The following is a 21823-nucleotide window of genomic DNA, read 5'->3' on the forward strand; positions in this document are numbered from 1 at the left end:
AGTTTTCAAGTTAAGAAACAAACAGGCCAAGTTTCTCATAAATCCCAAAACAAAAATAACTTCCCTTTGTTGCACAATAGTTCTTACAAAAAATTGGGACCTTATCCATCCTTTAAGCCTAGCAATTTGGTTTTAACCAACATTTCATTAATTTTCTGTAAATAATCATCTTGCTTACGTGGCAGTTTATTAATTGAAATAATTTTACAAGTTTTCCCTTATTTATACCTATATTCCCTAATTATAATTATAGATTTTTTTTAAAATTTTGAATCTTGCCGATTTGGAAATATTGGTAAAATGTATTTTTTAATTTCTGGACGTGAGGATATGGATTTTTTCAGTGTTGACTTTAGCTAATTAATTTTTATTCGTGGCTATTAATTATGAATAAAATCTGTAAATATATATTTTTTTATTGAATATATCTATAAATAAAACATACATTTACGTGACTCATTAACATATTAACAGATTTCTGTACTGTAAATTTCTTCCTTGCACATTTACAATAAACACTGAAAAAAACTCTACCGTCCTTAAAAAGGAAAAAAAAAAGTGTGGATCGATCGATCGATGGCAGCGTGCGAGCAAGTGTCGGGCCTTCCTTCTTCCCGACGCCGACGTCGACACCTTCCCCAACGGGTTGAACGGCCCACCCGGGTGAATCTCGCTTGCCCCCAGCGCTCCTCCCCCGGCGACCTCAACGCCCTCCTCAACTACCTCGCCGCGACTTCCGATTCGTGACGCGCCGTGGCCTGGAAGAGCTGTGACGGCGGTGGTGGTGGGGGAGTCGGTGTTTGTGCACGGAAGGCTTCTGGCGGAGCACGTGGATTACGCCCTGGAGCATATGAACAGAGAGGTGAGGGAAGAATTCGAATTTCTGAAGATTTTGATTTTTCTTTTTCTTAGTTTGAAATTTATGGTGATTAATTAATGACATTTAATTTCCTTCCTCGAATAACGCTAACGGTTATTATGACCAAATTTATGTATTAATTTTTTAATTATTCTGCTTCAAAATGGGCGGGATATTTTTTAGGTCTGTTTGGTCATTTAACTTCTTGTTAATTTATGAGTGTGGCTATTTACGGAAAATTAACTAAAGGTTCGCTAAAACCAAAACCTTTATAGCCGTATGGCTATATAGCTATATAACCCTAGTTCTTATTTCAAAACTATTTATTTCTTTCATTATTAATTGGAAATAAATTCTATAGATATAGATTGCATCGAGAATTTTCTCATTCGATTTAATTATCTCAAAACTATTTAAGGCGTCTCAAAATTTAATTCTCACTCTTGAAAGTATATTTACTCATATAATCTCTATCATTTCCTTCAGAGAATTTAATTTTATTTGAGATAAATTCAAAAATAATATAACCAATTTCGAGATATTCACACAACCTTATTTATTTAATTTTCTCAATTTGAATTACTATCTACTCTTGCGAGAGACTTCTTTGCAACAATTGAAACTTAGTTAACGAAAAACTCATTAATCAACTCTAAATGAAGAGGAGACGGTACTTTGAAATTGTGCACTTTACATAAATAGTCTTTAATATGTATTACGAACATAAGAGACAAATTCAAAAATTGTTTCCTATAATTTTGGAAACAATTGCCTAGCATAAATAGTTGCTCCCTACTAAAAATGAAACAAATAAGATTTTAATATGATATTTACATTCAAATAATATGATTTTGAATTTTATATACCAAAAAACATGTGAGAAAAATCAAAGATTTATTGAAATTTACAAGCGCTGGATATCAACTAATGTCAGCGTTGTAACTAATTTTATTAATAAATTAAAAATTTAAAACTTTGCCTATTATAAAATTATGAAATTTGTAGATTTTATATGACTTAGTTACTTAAAAATCACTTTATTTTATGAAAAAGGTAGTGGTTGTCAATGAGATGACGAAATAAATTTCTTAATATCGATTTGAAAATTTCTTTGAGATTTTCAAATTTTCGAAGGCTGCTCGACGGAGCTTTCACTATCAAAATATCTTTGAAACTTGGGATTTCAACGGTTTTCACTAAACTTCGAAATACAATTTCTCGAATTTTATTCAACTTCGGTTTTCACACATCTAAAGGTGAGACTTTTGGCCTTGCTTTTTGTTAGGATCAAGGCTAACCGAGAAGATCCACTATATATCATTTATCCTTTTTCTGTCCGTCTAGCCATACTGACCAAAATGATTGACATCTAAAATATGCTAATTTTAATTTTGAAACTAATGTCGTATTTTAGGTTTGTAGAGTGTGGTCCGATATCCCAAACGTGCAATGAGTGGGATCTCAACGTCCACTAATTAAAGTAATTGTACTGATTAAGAGACCCTTTTGTCATGTAGTGATTAAGAAGAGATCCTTATTTTCTTTTATTTCTTTTTAATTATTTTGGTAGTTGAAAGCTGTCATTTAGTAACACTAATTATTGATCATGGGATATCTCAACTAATGGCCTTACGAAAATGATAGCCTAAACTAACTATATATTCTGGGAAAACTTCTATGGAAGTATTAGCGTCACGAAAATATTTCCGGTGTGTTTATTAGTGTCATACTACGCGTTATATATCTTATTGGCAAAGATTCCCCAATAATAGAGGTTGATATTGTACTCTCCAATAATGCTATAGTTTTTTTTTTTTTTTATAATCTAATCCAATAATGCTATAGTTATATAAGTTTGTTGAGAATTGAGATTAGCAACGTCTTCTTTGGTTCCTTTCTGAAAAATACTCGGAGGAAGAAATATATATATATATATATATATATATATATATATATATATATATATGTATATGTATATGTATAAGAAAATGACAATAATTGCAAAAAATTCAGAGATTCTTGAGGAATCAATGGGATTCCGATTCCTTTTGGTATCCTCTTTTATTAGGCAACTTTTCCCTCTATTTCTAATCACTCCAATAACATATCTTTAAGTTTAAAGTAAGTTTTTTTTTTTTTTTTTAAACTCAAGCTAAATATAGTATATAGTATATCACAACTTGTTAACGTTTCATATATATATATTTAATTCTATATTGGGTTGTTAAATGTTATTGTTTGTTTAAAATTTAAATATTGGGTCTTTTTGTCTTTAGTAAAAGTATAATTTTAAAACAAATTTCTTCAATGGATTAAGTACTAGTCAATTAGTTTACAAAATCTCTTAGCATTAGAGATTTAAGATTGATTCTCAACGTTACGATCAATACTTTAATGGCTTTACGTATATTTTCTCAGTAAGCTGTACTAGACACATAATTATGTGATCATATATATACATATATATATATATATATATATCAATATATACTTATATAATTAAATGCATGCATCATTCATGTGATACTACTTTTGTCATACATTCATGAAGTAAAAAAAAAAAAAAAAATTAACATTGAATAATAAAATATTTGTAAACAAGTAGCCGATTTATAAGAGGTGGTTTAAAATTATAGTCAAATTATACTTAATTTAAGATAATAACCAATATCAGTATAAGTTAGAAGTAACTTTTTGACCTTTAGAAACGACTTTTGTCGCTTCTAAATGTCTTTTTTGTAGTAGTGTTACCAAAAATACCCTTTTTCCTCCAAATTCACTTCCATTCCTCACACACTTCACCTTCTTTTTCCATTCCGTTCTGGCGTCGACGAGGATTTCCAAAGGGATTTGGAGATTTAGAAGAGGCAAATCATGGAGAAGACTCATGTTGAGATCGCTAGCCTTTTCCTCTCACGCTTCACCTTCTTCTCCAATTCTTCAGCGATGAAAGCTAGGGTTTCAGAGCTCATACCACGCCATTTCTTGTTCACTTTCTTCCTCCGCCGACCTATCCTGCAGAACGGGGCATCTCAGTCTCAGCGTAGCCAAAAAGATTATAAGCGAAGTTATTTCTAGTAGTGTCAAAGTTTTACCGGCCACGAGCCACTAAGACTGGCTCGATCACACCGCCATCGCTTCCGGAAGGTCAACCTAGCTCGTCAAGAACATCGCTCAAGCCTGAATTTACAAGGTAGGTTTGATTTTGTTTTGTTTCTCATTTCTAGGGTTTTCAAAGGTCTCGTTCTTATGGTCAAGAACATCGCTCGTCAATTTTACGCTCCGAAGCCATCGCCATAGTTTTCCTCGACGTCGTGACTAGGCATTTTCCGTTGGAGGAGACTTCTCCGCCGTGACAGAGTCGGATAACCACCGATCTCTAGTCCTCACTATGCTTCCACAACTCGCTTTCACATGAGTCGCCGGAGATTCCATTAAACTGCATGATCTTCTCTAAAAATTAATTTTTTTTAAAATTAAAATGATAGGTCGTTGGCACCATGGACTGAAATCCATTCACTGTATGATGTTTCACTCAGTGATTGGAAATTATTCTTACCCATTTAAATAAATTCATTAGTTTAGGAAATAATGTTTCTTTTGTAGGCTTATTTATTATCAAACTTTATTATGTTTGATTTATGTCATGAGGCAGAGGTATTGCACCATAAGTCATTGAAATTACAGAGAATAAAACATAGGCATCTCTATTTTTTTTTTGTTTTGTTATTGCAGCAGCTAATTATATTCATAAACATTATTAAATTTGAAGGAGATTATAATCATGGTTACTGATAAGATAAACTATTATTATTCTTATGATTAATATAAGATTAATCAATATTCTTGTTATTGTTAATAAGATTTATTATTATTTTTGTTACCGTTAACAAGATTTAATGTTGTTCTTATTACTGTTAATAAGATTTATTCTTGGTATTCTCACTGTTAATAAGATTTATTGTTGTTCTTCTTACTGTTAATAAAACTTATTGTTGTTCTTGTTACCGTTAATGAGATTTACTATTGTTCTTATTATCGTTAATAAGATTTATTGTTGTTTGTGTTACCGTTAATAAGATTTACTGTTGTTTTCGTTACCGTTAATAAAATTTACTATTGTTTTTGTTACCGTTAATAAGATCTTGTTACTGTTAATAAGATTAACTATGCGATTGATTGTCGTTCTTGTTGTTCTTAATAAGATTAACTATGAGATTAACTATTGGTTCTTACTACCAATAATAAGATTGACTATCGTTTTTGTTACTATTAATAAGATTAACTGTCATATAACTATTGTTATTGTTACTGTTAATAAGATTTACTGTTGTTCTTGTAATCGTTAATTTTATTAACTATGAGATTAACTATTGTTCTTGTTACCGGTCATTAGATTGATTATTGTTCTAGTTACTGTTAATAAAATTAATAGACAAAATTATATGATGGTTAATTTTATTTACTATAAAAGTTAATAATATTAACGGTTAAGTGTATTATTGGAATATTAAAATGTCATTTTAAGAAAGTGGTTATTCTCTCAAATATGTTAATAATTGTACTATAATTTTAAAAGAGGGGGGTTATTTGAGCTAATTACGTACTTAGCTCCCCCAATAATAAATTTATAATGTGGAAAGTATATGTATGCATAGGATATATATATATATATATATATATATATATATAGGCACGAAGCCACGTTACCCACTATATATATATAAGTGTATCTAATTAATTTTTTTTTTTGCACTTTTTACCCACTTTTTATTTTATTTTTACAATTTTTACCCTCAAAATTTACAAATTAGCCTCCCCTGAATTTTTTTTTACAAATTAGCCCCCCCTAAAGTAAAATGCTGGCTTCGTCCCTGTATATATATATATATATATATATATATATATGTGTGTGTATATATATATGTGTGTGTGTATATATATACATATGTATATATCTGTTAACACTGTGCTTAATAGGGCTAGGCTTTGATTTTCTTTCATCTATTTTTTTTTTCACAAACCCTTACTCTTATTTGATTTTTTTATTGTATATACTTAACCGAATACATCCATCTGAATATTAATTTTGTCATAGATTCATGGTCAAAATAAAAAATAAGTACATAAAGAAGTTGATGATGAATAAACTTATTGGAAAGTATGTATAAATTAGATACATACATATATATATATATATATATATATATATATATATATATATATATATTGGCTAGAGAAGCTACGTGTATAGTGTAGCCATGTGTTTATTTGGGCGGGGATTAAATTTTCTTCAATTTATGTTTTCATTCTTTTTTTAAAACCTTTTTCTCTTATAAATCAGGGAAAAGCTGTGAAGAAGAAGTATTGCATCTTTGTCGTCTAATGGGGTGTTTTAACGTGACAAATAGCTAGCGCCACGAGAAAAAATAAGTATGTATAATTTTCTATGCATTCAAACTTGGTGATGAAGCATAAAATAAATAAATAAAATACTGCTCTGTAGTAGGATATACGAGGGATTAGGGAATGATTAGTCTCATCAAACCAAAAGATAACTTGGACCAATAGATTGTTAAAGCTAAAAACCGATTTTTAAGGGAAGAAAAAAAGTGCCATAAGAAGATTCGGAACGAGTGGCAATCATTGATGATCGGGATTATGTATATCATTTCCGATAGTCTTTTTCCTTTTTTTATTGGGAAATGAGTTTGTGGAAAGTAATGACCATGAGAACGCTCCAAAATATAACATTTTTAATGCACACACACACATATATATATATATATATATATATATATATATATATATATATATTATTGTCTTACGGGATTTAAATTTGGTCTTCGAAAGTTCACCACCTTGATCAGTCAAAAGAAGTTGGCGAACTAACAAAATACAAACTCATACAACAGAGTGACAAGCACATGTTCCAACACAAAAATTATATTTTGTTTGAATCATGTTAAAAAAAAAAAGTAGAAATCGTACAAAAAAAACCGAAATTTGGCACCATATTAACAAATTAATAATTCAATTAAATTAAAAATTATAAAATTAGATTGGTTATCGATTTTTAAAAAAGAAACTAGTACCATAAATATTTAATGTTTTGAGAACATAAATTTAAATACCTGTTTTTTCGCAGAAAAATACCTAATGTTAAATCTTAGTTGCACCGATAAAAAAAAAGTCAGTTAAGTTTGACGAAAATACACGTGGCGGCATCAAATTAAACGTGATTTAATATTTTTCTTCTTTAAATGAACTAAATAAATTAAACATTGATGATATTATAAATATATTTTAATAATTATTTCTTAAAATTAATCAAGCATTAATATTATATTAATAAAAGTAATTAAGTATTTTTTTGAAATATATTATTAATACTCGAAAGCATACACTTAAATACCTATTTTTTTAGCAAAAAATATTTAATGTTAAATTTTAGTTGCACTAGTAAAAAAAATCAGTTAAATTTGACAGAAATACACGTGACGACCTCAAATTTAATGATATTTAATATTTTTTGTCTTCAAATGAACTAAATAAATTAAGCGTTGATGATAATATAAAATACTTTAATATTTATTTCTTAAAATTAATCAAGCATTAATAATATAATATTAATAAAAGTAATTAAGTATTTTTAAAAATATATTATTAATGTTTGATTAATTTTAAGAAATAGATATTAAAATATTTTAATAGTATCAGCAATGCTTAATTTATTTAGCTCATTTGAAGAAAAAAAATATTAAATCGCGTTTAGTTTGAGATCGCCACGTGTATTTCAGTCAAATTTAACGGATTTTTTTTAACGGTGCAACTAAAACTTAACATGAACTATTTTTGTTGAAAAAAAAAAAAGTATGAAAGTGTATGTTTAAAAAAAAAAATTAGATATTTATGCCGTCATTTCCTCTTTTAAAAATAAAAAAATAGATTATTGACCATCTGACGATTTTATTGAAAATAGTTAAAACCTAGTAAGTACTTTGAAACTGTAAACTGATTTAACAAACCGATACAAAATTAGGTCCATATTAAAAAAAAAAAAAAAAAAAAAAAAAAAAAAAAAAAAAAACATAAAGTTAAAATTTTCAAATTGTCGCTCATTTTGGTTAACTTATTTGTCGCTCAAACTAGATCCAAAATTTCAGACTACATCTAATTTTAGTTTGCGGTTCATCACTCATTTTCTCTTAAAATTCCAAAAAACTATTGCTAATAAGTTGAAATTTTAAGATTTCCTCGAAGAAGTTTAACCTGACATCGACGATAAGGTTCAATCATGTGGATCTCTATATGGAAACTACAATGCCTCATGCAGATCCAAACTGTTGAGATCGTACTTACAAAACAACAGCCAAAGAGGACTCACAACGTCGTGTTGATAAAATTGCTTGTTTGTTATGTGCGTGAGTTTCTATCCCGAGCGTTTCACTTATTTGTGAGTGATAGAGATTGAGTTTTGTATACGTGATCATTGTGATTGTACAAGAGCCACTATATTAATGAGTGTGAAGTACTTTGAATAGTGTTTGAGCATAAATAATGAGATCTTATATTAATTCAGGGAGAGCCTCAGTAATTCACTAGTAGATACCAAAAGTTAGATCTAAAAGTTATATGCTTATATGAGAGCAGTGTGTATACTATTTTATACCATTGATTAGTGATTCTTTTACGAGAAACACCCCACCAAATGTAGGTGTGATTACACTGAATTAGGTTGATAATCTCGCGACGATCCCGGCGAGGCAGAGGGTCGACGAGACGAGGTGAGACAAGCTAAAAACACAAATAACACGGGTTAAGAGGCTGTTTGAGGGCTCGATCGAGTCAACTTGGGGGCTATTTACGAGTTGGGGTTTCGGATGGTAGGTGGTGGGGCTCAGATTTTAGGGTGGTGGGGCTCGGACGAGGGGGTAAGAGAGGTCTCGGTGGTGGTTAGGTGGAGGAGGTCACACTGGTCGTGGCGGTCGGACTTTTCTCTGGTCGTGGTGTGATCGAAGGACGTAAATGGGGGTGGAGGTTGTCAGGGAATTAGTAGTCGGTTGACCGGAGCAGTGGTTGTGGCAGAAATTGAAAAAACTAAAAAAGGAGAGAGGCAAAGAAAGAAAGACCTATCGAGGTGGTTTTGGGTAGTGGTGGCCGGAGTGATCATCGTGGTGGATCGGAGCTCGGGAAGGCGCGGCAGAGGCTTACAAGGTCTTGGTGGCCGGAGAGAGAGAGAGAGAGAGAGAGAGAGAGAGAGAGAGAGAGAGAGAGTCACCGGAGTTGGAAGAGGGTGGAGGTTGGGCTTGGGTCACCGAAGGCGGAGAAAAAATGTTGAGATAGAGAGAGAGAGCTCTGAAATTTTTGATAAAACCGAAATAAATTGGTAAAGAAGAAGATGCACAATTTTATAGTGTTGCCTATGTTTTATAGTCGCTTCCAACACCTAAGATTACATAAAATGCACCTTTTCATTGCGCACTTCGAAACTAAATTGAATGAAAAAAAAAATTGATGCTCAAAGTGTGTTAAAATAAATTTTAACATCAAAATATTATGAAAAATAAATGGATAAGTTGTTGTTGAGTGTGTACAAACAAGTGTCCCACATTGAAAAGATATTTGGACTTGGTTGTGTTAATAGTAGTACAAATAAAAATTGGATAAATCTTTGGACTCTTAAGGGTGACTAAGTGTAGAGGGTCGACGCAGGCAAGCTCTCATTTCTCCTCACATGGAATCTTATAATTTCCCTCCAAATCCTCTCTTCCTTCCTTTCAAATCTTTTTTAGTTTGTTGTTGATGGTAGTTTCTGAATGAATGGATCTAGTTCGTCTTAGGACATCTTGGTGACTATTTTATTATTGTCGTTGATGTATCCTAAGAGGCGGCTATCTGTATTTTCAGCACCCGATAAGAAAATAATAAACAACTCAAGGGCGTCGTCTAACACGCATCAATGTCATCTTCTCAGTTCTTGTATTAGTTAAGGTTAAGTTTGGTTAAAAATATTTAAATTGTGGTTCTCTATTCTAAAACATCTTCTCAGTTCTTGTATTAGTTAAGGTTAAGTTTGGTTAAAAAAAAATTAAATTGTGTTTCTCTATTCTAAAATATTTACTTTGCAATTTGTCTACTCCCGCAAATAGTATTTTGTATTATATTTGATATAAAAAAAAAAATTAATGTAAGAAGCACAACAAAACCTATAACACCACACTCTTACACTTTTTTTTTTGTTTCTCACCCTCTAATCATTTATATGATTTATTCTTTTATTTTTGTAGTTTCTTTTTTCTCTCTCACTACTGGAGCTCTGTGTCATATATCATAGCCAAAATTAATCACAATTTGTTGCCGAATTCATTGTATATAGCTTCGGAAATTTGGAAGAATAACTTTGATCATTGTGGCCATAACATCAAGACAGAGCCAGTATTTCAAAAGATTACATGCATGTATATTCCATGCTATATTGCTGTATGTGTGGGACAAAGATCATAATTAAATTTATTATGGCTCAGAGTAAAGCTCTAGTCCTTTTAAGATAGGTGATGTCTAGCTATATAGCAAAGTATAAGATGATGAAAAGCCGAAGAAAAAAAATAAGTTGAGAATATAGTGTCCACGACCACGATATCACAAGGATAAGATTAATACACTTTTCTTGCCCATCCATTCATCTAAAGCTATATAACCCCATGCATGAAACCAAAGAATTAAAAGAAGATAACAAATTAAATATTATTTTCGGTCAATAATTATAACAATATAGGGATTGGAATTCGTCGTGGAGTGCTACATAAAACTATGAAAGTACACTATGTGCTCTCTTTTACTTTCATGCACGTAACTATGTGTTTTTTTTCTTTATGTAAAGACGAGAAAGGAAATAGGTAGGAAGACATAAAGTCGTTATCTTTTTTAAATTTTGTGAATTATTAAGACTGAGATTTGAGTTTTTGTGGGGTCAAGAAGAACTAATCATAGCTCATATATGTTGTCTTGCCACGTCTATTGTTGCCTGGCAGAATCTAGGGCATTGGTCAATATATATATATATATATATATATATATATTGCTGGGAATTGGTCAATATATTCTGATACACCCATGTGCGACCTCGAAAGAAAGTTCTTGTCCTTCCCCTAATTATCAAATTTCGATCGTCCATTGATTGATTAATCTGTCAAAGTATCAAGCTATATATATATATATATATATACATACATACATACATACATACATACATACATATATGCTCAACGATCGACTTCGCTGTACATTTTGCTTATGTTCTAGGAAGCAATAGTGGCTTTGGATTCGGGAGCATATCAAATAAAAAATAGGGTTTGATTTAGAGTTTATTATAGAAATGAATGGGAAGTTGTAAACTTTATTTGAGAATCATATGGGATGGCATAGATGTAATAAATTATATAACAACTTGACCAAAATTATGTGCTTGATATATGTAACGACTTGGGAGTGTTTGGACACGCTGAAAAGGCTTTGCATTAAATTTTCTGTGTGAAACTATGTTCTGTTGAGCTGTACAATTCAGTTAGAATTCTGCTACATTTTCTTTGCTATTGTCATAAAAGTATAAAATATTCGAACCATTGCTTAATATTATTTTGAGATCGTTTCAATGATATATCCTTCTCTCACTCAAAGTCTCGTGATATTAGAGTCCACAAAGTTCAAACGCAAAGAAAGAGAGCCACAATTTCAGAGGTCATATTTGGATTCCAAAATTAAAATAAACAGAAACTCACAATATTTGTAAAAGTGATCATGAGTTATTCACTTATACATTGTCAAGTGATTTTTATATGCAACTTCATGATACTTTTCATTTTTGGCGTCATTGTCTAATACCAACTCACTGATGAACCCAAACTATCTCTAAAGCTTTAGGTCATTTTAAGTGGCACGCTACAATGAATTATGAATACGAGGCATTATAATGAGAAATGGTACCTTGTTTATGTTCAACGTTTAATGAATATAATTACCCATATGCTCTCTATTTTTATTATTGGGGACTTTAATATGTTATATTGGCTACAAAAAAAGTTGCATTGGAGTGACAAGTTATTCATACATATATATAATGATTCTCGCAGATCGGCGACCATATATATTTTATGGCATGGCACCATTGTCCACCAATTCATATATAAAAATAAATTATAACTGAAGATATTTAAAGAACAAATAAAAATTGTATAATAATACACTACTACAAAAAAAAAAAAAAAAAAAAAAAGTAGCTTGAATTAGAAAGAAAACTCCATAATATTTTACTATCGTACACAACAGAAGGATCCCTTTGTATTTTTTTTAAAGGATTGACTTGGCCTTTTATTTGATTTTCCAGAGGATATTTGAAAATGGATCTTTTATGGGGAGTATAATTATCAGGAATTTGCGGATTATTTTTAAAATTTTAGCCCAAGTTTCATTTATCATTTTGTATATAAGATTTGAAAACTTACGTACAAAGAATGATTTTGTACGACCGTTTCTCGAGAATGTCGTATAAAGAGTTTTCTAGCCGCGGCGAAATTGCACGGCACTCAATAAACTGTACAACTTATAACAAAACACGTCGTATGTTGTTTTTCACCCGCACCATGGGCTAATTGATTTAACGTCAGTCAAAAAACTTATCACCAATGCTATCTATTCATAACTTGGATGACTCAAAATAAAATCGTACAAGTCTCTTCGCCGCGGCGAGAAGAAGTCTTGTTGCGGCGAGGAAGCTTGTACAATAGTTTTTTTTTTTAAGAAGTGTCCTTTAAGGTGTGTTGTTCAATCATGATAATAGTGATAGTATTTATATTCTTACCAATTTGGAGGTTCAATTAGTTCTCTTAATATGCTATATTAAACCTTTTTCATATATATAAATTAGAATGATGCGTTTGGATAGATTTTCTTCAAAAAGCACAAATTTATTCTTTATCCATGACCATAAAAGGGTATGCATGTTATCAGTATATTTTTATTGTCTATAAACTATTCTTTGCAGAGCTTTGACTTTTTCTTCTTCCCTAGTTTCAATGACTAATCTTACATGTATCCCATAGTTTTATAAGCTAAATAAATATTGAAAGCAAAATTGTTCATGAAAGGAATTTACTGTCTACAAACTATTCTTTGCAAAGCTTTGACTTTTTCTTCTTCCCTAGTTTTAATGACTAATTTTACATGCATGATATGCATCCCATGGTTTCATCAGCTAAATAAATATTAAAAGCAAAATTATTCATGAAAGATATATAAAAAACACAATAGCAAAACTAAATGGTTTCCTTAAAACAAATTAAAATAAAATAAAAACTAAATGATGACGTGGCGAAGAAGAATTTTGATGTCACAAGGGTCCCCCAATGGGGCACGGGGATTCTTTTAACAATTACAAGTGCTCCAAAAAGCTGAAAATTCGTGACATATTTTCCTTCTTTATTATCTACCTTTAAGCTAATAATATATGGCCCTACTTTTCTTTTCTTTTTTCAATATAAATAAAGAAAGAAAAAAGGGAAATATATATTTATATGTATCATCACACTCTTCTATAGTCTATACCAAACGTGCCTGGGAAAATTATATTCTCCCGCTCAATTATGAGACTGTATCAATACCACGCAACTGCTTTATAGATTATATTAATATATAATGAGAAAAGTTATAAAAATTCAAATAATATTTTGTATAATCGCAAAGTATATGGGAGAATGCATTTCCGGTGCATTCTGCGATAGTATTGACTTTGGGTGGTAAGAAATAAGTGGAAACTTTGAATACAGTTTGACTGCGTTGTGTGAAATTAGAACTAATATGATCTTTTATTTAATTTCTTATTTCTTGTTTATAATATTGAATGGAATAAGAGATTCAATTCAAGCTTTTGTAGGTTTAGCATTTCGATGAAATGCCATATTCGAGGGCGTGGAATTGACCAGTCTGACCAAAATTTATAAACCCACACGTGCGATTCCCTTTGACTAATTAAACACTCTTAGCTATTTCCCAAATTTTACAACGCTTGTAAATTGTTTATTTTTTATTTAGACCTAGTTTAAACTTTAAACAAGTATAATTCAACGACTTAAAGCGTGATAAGTTTAATTGCTAGTTGAGATACCAAAATCGACATATGTTATACAATATCGAAAATTGCTCGGAATGATAAGAAGTCTTAAAGGTCCGAGTATACGAAAGCTTGAGAAGTGAAGATTGGAGAGGAACGATAAGTTAATAAGTTAATGATACAACATGAGCTTCAAAATAATAAGAAAGAGAAATCAACAGGATCAAAACTATTCAAATAAAAGAAACGTGGCCACAAAATGATATAAATAACCAACTTTACTATCAAAATTTAGAACTATCTCAAGACATGAGGGTGCTTATTACAAATTACTTAAAAGTAATGTATGCAACTCTATATACGACTTTGTAGCACAAACCTTATAAAAATAAATGTTTCATTTTATTTTATTAACTTGAATTTAACTTTATAAAAAAAAAATTGCCTTTGAAAATGATCGTATCACACTCAAGTAAATACATCACTTACATCTACTTATATGTACTAAACACACAGATACACATGATTTATAATTTGGTTAATAACTTTCTTACGTGTATCGGTTGCTGTATCGCTCCAATAGACTAGAATTTTAAGATAAGGGATCTAAAATGGCCGTGTGTATATATATATATATATATATATATATATATATATATATATATATATATATATCTCCCAAAATAAATTCACAAGCAAATCAAACTATAGACGTGTCGGGCTGGTCTTCAAATCAAATCGGACCATTTAATACGATTTGAAATAGATGAGACCCCATTAGATCAAATTATAATATAAACCAAAGCGACCTAAAGTATTTTAGACCGATCCGATCCGATTTACTCCGGTTTTAGACCTTTTTAACATGACTTTTTTTATTTTAAAAATTTTAACTAGGAAAATAGCTGAAAACTAAATAGCTAAAAATTAAAATGTTCGTCCTTTTTTTATTTTATTTAAATCACACATGCTCACCTCAAAATACAAAGGCCCCGTTTGGTTATGTTTTCTATTCCTGTTTTCTGTTTTCTGTTTTCTGATTCTAAATTCTAGAAAACAGTTTTAGAAAAACTGTTTGGTTATAAATTCAGAAAACAGATTTAGAATCATGTTTCTGTTTTCTTTGAAATTTGTTTAGAAAACAGAAAACAATGAAAAATTGTTTTCTATTTTATCTCTATACAATTGAATGGAAAACATAACCAAACAACATTTAAAATATTCTGAAACGTAATTCTAAATCTGTTTTTTAAATTTAAAAATTAGAATAAAAAAACAGAATTTAAAAACAGAAAACGAGTTTAGAAAACTAAACCAAACAGCCCCTTATGTTTTCTATTTCCTGTTTTCTGTTTTTTTATTCTAAATTCTAGAAAACAGTTTTAGAAAAACTGTTTGGTTATAAATTCAGAAAACAGATTTAGAATCATGTTTCTGTTTTCTTTGAAATTTGTTTAGAAAACAGAAAACAATGAAAAGTTGTTTTCTATTTTATCTCTATACAATTGAATGGAAAACATAACCAAACAACATTTAAAATATTCTGAAACGTAATTCTAAATTTGTTTTTTAAATTTAAAAATTAGAATCAGAAAACAGAATTTAAAAACAGAAAACGAGTTTAGAAAACTAAACCAAACGACCCCTTAGTGTTCAGCTCAAACTTTTAACTTTAAGTACCCTCTACAAATAAAATATTAAATGTAAAATTTGAAACTAGTTCTTCAATATTCGAAATGATGCCGGATCGTTGGAGACCGATATAAAAAATAAAAAATAAAAACTTTTTAATAACCTGACTTAACAATTTATTTCTTGCACAATTGCTAATCTACAGCTCACAGTCACACCAAACAATCTAATAAAACGTCTGTGCAACTCTCGAGCCCATCATTTATTCATATTACTGGCATTATTGTCACTGAAGCATATTTAATTGCTATCATTTTGCCTTTGAATTCATAACTACCTCTGTCCTCTTCCAATATTCAATGCCATTAATTTGTAGAATCAGAAAAAGGGTTTTTATTATATTTCCCGAATATGAGACAAGGAAAGGCAACCTTTTTATTAGGTTATGAAAATTATATGTGGTCAAATAAGCCGTTTGGACTAATTTCGTGTAACAAGTATATATTCATATTAATATAACTAGGTACATTTGAGTGAAATTATGATATGTATAAATAATCAAAAGCAGCGTCTTTTACGATCCGTGTCCCAACTAATTATACACCATAATTAACAAATGATCAGGAATACAATCCCCGTCAAGATTCATCATCTACTTAAATATTTTTCTATAATCTAATTACTATTTTTTTTTCTTTCAAGTAGTTATAGTTTGTACTCAACTCAATCACGTAAGAAAAAAAAAATAAAAATAAAAAAGTGTTTCTGTTTCAATCACTGACAAATATACAATCCTCTCTATCTCTCATCAATACAAAGTACATACCACTATATAATCTATACCAATATCCTTTTCCTTTTTCCTCTCTTCATCAATGCAACACCGTACGATACGCAGTTTTACCTCTGTCGTATCTCATCAATTCTCTCTCTCTCTCTCTCTCTCTCTCTCTCTCTCTATAGTGTGGTGGCTAGGGTTGTGTGCCTCTACTCTGCGGTGCGGTAAATGCTAAGCGACGTAGAGCACTGCAAAATCTGACGGATCGTCACACTTTCTCTTCTTTTTTTTTTCTTTTTCTTTTTTTTCTGATCCTCAGTTCCCAAAAATACGTATTTTTTTTTGGAGTCTGTACTGTATAATATAGTTATGCTATTGTTCCATAGTCAACCTTGTCAAATCACCTCTCTCTCTCTCTCTAGATTAAATAAATAGAGAGGTCGAGAAGAAGAAGAAGAAGAAGAACTGTCTGTAGCGTATTTTTAATATATAAATTGAAAATAAGAGTAGAAAATGTTCGAATCGGCGAAGTACTTGATCGGCTCAGCCGGCACGAGCGGCTTCGGCTCGAAATCCACAGCCGATGACGTCACGGAGAACTCCGATCTCCGATCTATCACCGCGATCATCACCGGTGAGTCTGAGAAAATATTCATCCTGGTCGTTTGAAAGTATAGTGATCGTGCTATATTAATTTATTATTTATTGTTTAATTTTAATTTTTAGGGGCTACGTCGGGGATCGGCGCGGAAACGGCTCGAGTCCTGGCTCGGCGCGGAGCGAGGCTGGTGTTGCCGGCTCGGAACTTGAAAGCGGCTGAGGAAGCCAAGGCTCGAGTGGTGGCTGAGTTTCCGAGGTCGGAGATCGTCGTCATGGCTCTCGATCTCAGCTCTCTCGCCTCAGTTCGCCGATTCGTCGCCGATTTCGAATCTCTCCGTTTACCTCTCAATCTCCTCATGTAATAACAGACTCTTTCTCTCTCTCTCTCATTTCTGTTTGGCTCACGATTTTTTTTTATATATATTTTTTATATTTTATTTAATTATTGTTGTTTGTGTTAGTAATAACGCGGGAAAATTCGCTCATCAGCACGGGATTTCGGAGGACGGAGTGGAAATGACATTCGCGACTAATTATCTAGGTTTGTTTCTTCTGATTAAATCAACTGGTTGTTTATTACGAGTTAATTTAAATTATTTATTTATTTGTTTGTTTTTATTTCTTTTATTTTCAGGTCATTTCTTGTTGACGAAGTTGCTGTTAAAGAAGATGATCGAAACAGCGAAAGTGTCGGGAATTCAAGGCCGAGTGGTCAACGTTTCGTCAACGGTACACGGCTGGTTCGCCGGCGATTTGCTGAAATATCTCGGCGAGATAAGCCGAGCTAAAAGGTGAGGTAGATATTTAAATTAACAAGGATTTCAGTTATTTTTTTTTTATTTCAGCAATATTGAGAACATTTTTAGTTTTTTTAATTTTTTTAATTTTTTAAATTTATGTGGCGAAATAATGAACATATAATGTTTTATAAACTTATAAAAACAAGAATTATTTGAAATAGTTCATTACTATTTTTTTTAGCAAAATAGTGGATGGATAACGTTTTAAATTTATAATAGGAAGTAACTGTTTAAATTATAGCTCCGTTTCTACCTCAACTAAAATTAGAGATTGATTATCTAAACTATTTTAAAAAAATATAAACTTTATGTGTACAATAATAATACCTACTTAGCAAACCTCAAAATCATTTATATTTTTATTCGTTAATTTGACTAATTTATATATTTATTTATATATCAGCCAATATGACCCGACACGTGCGTACGCACTTTCGAAGCTCGCCAATGTATTGCACACGAAGGAACTGGCTCGGAGACTCCATGTACGTTCATCATCGTTAAAGACAAAATATAAGAACTAAATAATATAACGAATATATAAGTACTAACTACATATAAAATAAAAAAGCGAAATTTGTTTTCTTTCGTAATATAATATATATTCATTTATTTGGATATTAATTTTTATCTTAATTGATCTACAGCAAATGGGTGCGAACGTGACTGTGAACTGTGTCCATCCAGGAATTGTTAAGACCAGACTCACCAGAGAAAGAGAAGGCCTAATTACAGGTTATAATTAAATTTATATATTGCTTTCTTTCTTTATATATATATATATATATACATATATATGTTTAAGTGTAAGTAATCATAGTTCAATAATTTTTTTAGTGGATTAGTTCTTTTAATTTTATTTGTCCTTTAGCCTTGATCACGTATAGATTTTCTCTCTTTATATATACGATTTTTTTTTTCTAATATTCTTATTATATATGTACTATCAAACTTTATTTTGGTGGATTAGTTTCTTAATATAATTTTCTTTTCTTTTTGCTTAATCATTGATTTTGAATAGATTTGGTGTTCTTCTTGGCTTCCAAGCTCTTAAAGACAATTCCTCAGGTAACCATTTTCTATTTGGCCTCTTGTCAACTATTATTTTTTTCTTCTTCTTTTTTTTTTTTTTTTTTTGCCAATGATTTATATATGTATTGTTTGATTGATCTATAAAAATACTTCAAATTAGCTAGTTTGTTCAACATCTATATACGCACTCTCTAGTTGGAAAGTATCTATGTAGATATAGAACCACGAAATATTGTTGTGTGCCAATTGCCAACTAATAATCTATGTTTTATGTAGTAATTTTAATCAATCAATCCATTTCATAAAATCATTTTTAATCGTTTATTTTATAGAAAATATATTAACATTACACTCTAGCGAACTAGCTATTTATAAGTTATAACCTTATCTTTAAAATAACACTTACACATAACCAACACTGATAATTCACTATACATGAACTCTTTTAATACCTAAGAACTCATGCAATAGCCAAGAACTCTTTTTTTTTTTTTAATACTATTGTCTTTTGGCTTTGGTCTATTTGCCCGGTTTAATAAAATTAATAAAATTAAAAAAAAAAAAAAAACTCGTCTAGCGACTATTTTACTTCATTTTCTGCACGAAATGTTTCAATCCTCTATTATTTATTAAGTTTTGTAAATTTTTAAGCTATCTCTACAAGGATTCATGTGATCAGCCGTAAAAAGGCAAATGTGAATTTTTAATTTGAGATATCTATAAATGTATATTAATCGTAATACAAAAAAATGGTCATGTCATTATCTTGTAATACAATTCATGATAATCAGTGTTAATTTTATTTAGGCGGCAGCAACGACTTGTTACGTGGCAACAAATCCAAGACTGATCGGCGTCTCGGGGAAGTACTTTTCTGATTGTAACGAAACGTCGGTTTCGAATAAAGCTTCGAGTTTGAACGAGGCATCGGAGTTATGGACTGCCTCTGAAATCATGGTCTCCACAGACACCAAACTAGTAAATGCTTTTATCACACCTTGAGAGACACGTGGACAATCAATCAAGTGTAGTTTATTATCGAAAATATAGTAGTACTGTTCTGTTCATAAAATGCATGCTTCCATATATTATATTGTTGTCATATTATTTTTATCTTGTTTGTAACTGCTAGGGTGTGTTAGTTGAGGGATATACATTTAGTTCATCAAGAGTATAGAAAGCTTTGGATACATAGATTATAGATATATAGTTTTGGATGTATAAACGACGTGGTATACGTAGCATATAAATTATATAATGGAAGGTTGGGGAATATTATATTTTTTATTATTTGATATCTTTGGGAAACAATCTGATACATATCGTTGTACTTTTATATTTGCAAGCGTTTATTTTTTAGCAACGTTTACGTCACATGAATGTTAGATTGGATCTATTTTTAATATAATTTCTATAAAATGAAATTGAAAAGTTCAAATTAACAACCGGTAAAAAAAATATTAATTGTATTTGGTATTTTTATTCATAATTTCAGGGTCGGATGATATAATCTTGTGATTATGGGATAGAATATGGTATATATATTAGTGTGCAATGATACAATGATCAAATGAGGATAAACTTTGAGTTGGAAAAAGAAAGTGCTTGGAAGGAAATCCAAGTGTAGTTAGGTACTTTGCAATATAATATTGCTAAAACAAATAGTACATATACACTTATCGATATAGTAATTGGTTGATTTCTTTAATTATATACATAATAAAAAAAAGGAAAGAATAAGAGGGCATTAAGAAGGTGGACATGTGGTAGGTTGATTTTAGAAGAGTATCTTCCGGTGGTGTGTGATGATAAATGGGTCCTACTAACGTGAATGAACCCCAATGCACGCGTTTAAGGAAAGATATATATCCTTATTTACTTTTATTAAATTTTTTTTTTTTTGCTCGAAATTTACTTTTATTAATTATTCTACTTGATTGTGTCCCAATATAGTTTAAAACTTTTGAATAATAAGTATCTCTTCTACGGTTGTTTTAGTCTCCATCGCTTAGAATTGCTCAGGGATTTTAGAAATGTGTTTTAAAAAGGGCTTTTTCTTACCGTGAGTATTTGTTTTCAACTCGAATCCAGACAATTTTTAACATATGTGCTTTTGTACATTATTATTATTATTATTATTGATTTATTGATGTAGTTAGAGGTCGGGATCAATTTATCCTATTTCTTAGTCTTTTCATCAAATTAATGTAGGTAAACACTTGATTTGTGAATGAATTTCATAAGAAAACTATATATATATATATATATATATATATATATATATATATATATATATATTAGTAAATCTATTTTGAGCAATTTGGTGATTATTTGTCAAGAGAAATGGAGAAAATACGTGCAAAATACATAAAATTGATATTTAAAGTTGAAGATTGTGTTAAAGAAAAAATCATTCTATTAGAAAATGTCTTCATAATAAAACTTAAAGAATTCCTTATAATATGTGCTTAAAAATGTCTAATGTAATAACTTGTACATGTATATATGTGATGTAACAATGAAAAATAGTAAATTAAAAAAAAAACGATATTAACTTAAATTTTGGCGGCACATAGCAATTCAAACCATGTAATAAAATAAATAAATAATATAAAACTAAAAAAAAAAGACAAAAAAACTCACGTATAAGCTCAAAAGTTGTTGAGCATTATAAAACCTGTCTTTTTTAAATATACATTATCTATTTTGTTTTTTTTTTACTATCTCATCATACAATTATATGTGGAAGATTTAATCTCAGTTTCAATAAAATATTGTAAAGATTAAATAATGGAGACAAATCGCTATCTCGAAGGACTGAACTCATGTTCTAACGCAAGAAGAGACCACGCAAAAAAGAGGTAGTACCACCTAAACTAAATGCTTAGGGTAAAACCTGTCTTAGATGTTCATGGTATGGTATATGAATTTAATTGTATTTTAGGAGAGCGCAATGTTTGTGTGCCACGAGAAATGTCAGGTTTTGGGTGTAAGAGCGAAAATGAGAGTGAAAG

At 30.3% G+C, this 21823-nt stretch overlaps 1 protein-coding gene across 1 annotated transcript; it reads left to right on the top strand.

The window, feature by feature from the left end:
- Window positions 1-16504: 16504 nt before the first annotated feature.
- Window positions 16505-20127, top strand: LOC149405444 (short-chain dehydrogenase TIC 32 B, chloroplastic-like). The gene is made up of 8 exons (XM_089603611.1): window positions 16505-17011; window positions 17104-17335; window positions 17439-17518; window positions 17612-17768; window positions 18181-18262; window positions 18425-18512; window positions 18799-18845; window positions 19617-20127. Exons 1-8 carry the CDS (start codon window positions 16891-16893, stop codon window positions 19809-19811), a joined length of 1002 nt encoding a protein of 333 aa, XP_089459737.1. The 5' UTR covers window positions 16505-16890; the 3' UTR covers window positions 19812-20127.
- The last annotated feature ends 1696 nt before the right edge of the window (window positions 20128-21823 follow it).

The sequence above is a fragment of the Urtica dioica genome, chromosome 2, assembly GCF_054948205.1.
Source record: "Urtica dioica subsp. dioica isolate 48M chromosome 2, U.dioica_male_clone48M_v1_H2, whole genome shotgun sequence".
NCBI classification, from domain to species: domain Eukaryota; kingdom Viridiplantae; phylum Streptophyta; class Magnoliopsida; order Rosales; family Urticaceae; genus Urtica; species Urtica dioica.